Below are 666 nucleotides of genomic sequence, written 5' to 3' on the forward strand. Positions count from 1 at the left end.
ACAGAGCCTCGGGAGGGTGGGCAGAGAGGGGAGGTTGCGATGCAGGAGAGGCAGGGCTCAGTGCTGGGCACCCGCCTCAGCCTCCCGGCCGCCCATGTACCCAGCCTCATCCCTTCCTCCTCCCGCTCTCGGCCCACTCCTGGAGGCAGCTCCTTGGTTGGGCTGCGAGGAGGCCTGCCCTGCCAGGGGGCTCAGGGCCACTGTCAGAGGTGCTAAAGAGATGCCCCAAGGGGCTGTCCGGGGCAGGGGGGTGGGGGGCAGTGAACACCTTCCTCCCAGCTTGGGGGTGGGTGCGGCAGAGGCCCGCGTGACCTTGTGCCTGACATTCCTCAGCAGCCACGTGGCCCCAACTGGCAGGGACAGCTGCAGACAGGGGCCGGACCAGCTTTGTTCCCAGGGTGGCGCCCGTTCTCCATCCAGGCCCCACTCCTTCTGAGGGCTCAGTGGGCAGCTGGCACAGTGGGTTCCCTGCCATGAGTGCCTAGAGGCACAGAGCCACCAGGGTCTCTCCGCGGGCGGCGAGGGTCTCTGAGGATGGGGCAGGACCAGACGAAGCAGCAGATCGAGAAGGGGCTCCAGCTGTACCAGTCTAACCAGACAGAGAAGGCGCTGCAGGTGTGGATGAAGGTGCTGGAGAAGAGTTCCGACCTCGTGGGGCGCTTCCGG

The 666-nt window shown here is 66.8% G+C and overlaps 1 protein-coding gene across 4 annotated transcripts in view; it reads left to right on the top strand.

The window, feature by feature from the left end:
* The first annotated feature begins 389 nt into the window (after nucleotides 1–389).
* The window catches only part of RAPSN (receptor associated protein of the synapse), a 17,836-nt gene continuing 17,559 nt past the window's right edge, over nucleotides 390–666 (top strand). For all 4 annotated transcript variants that reach the window (XM_085011191.1, XM_085011189.1, XM_003122810.7 and 1 more), the window contains exon 1: nucleotides 390–666. This exon is cut by the window's right edge and continues 60 nt beyond it. In XM_085011191.1, the coding sequence (XP_084867317.1) occupies nucleotides 535–666 (132 nt within the window). In that variant the 5' untranslated portion in view covers nucleotides 390–534.

Source organism: Sus scrofa, chromosome 2 (genome assembly GCF_054392235.1).
Source record: "Sus scrofa isolate SSC_HxYL_T2T_F1_AM1 chromosome 2, Sscrofa_HxYL_maternal_Yorkshire_Landrace_v2.0, whole genome shotgun sequence".
Lineage (NCBI taxonomy): Eukaryota > Metazoa > Chordata > Mammalia > Artiodactyla > Suidae > Sus > Sus scrofa.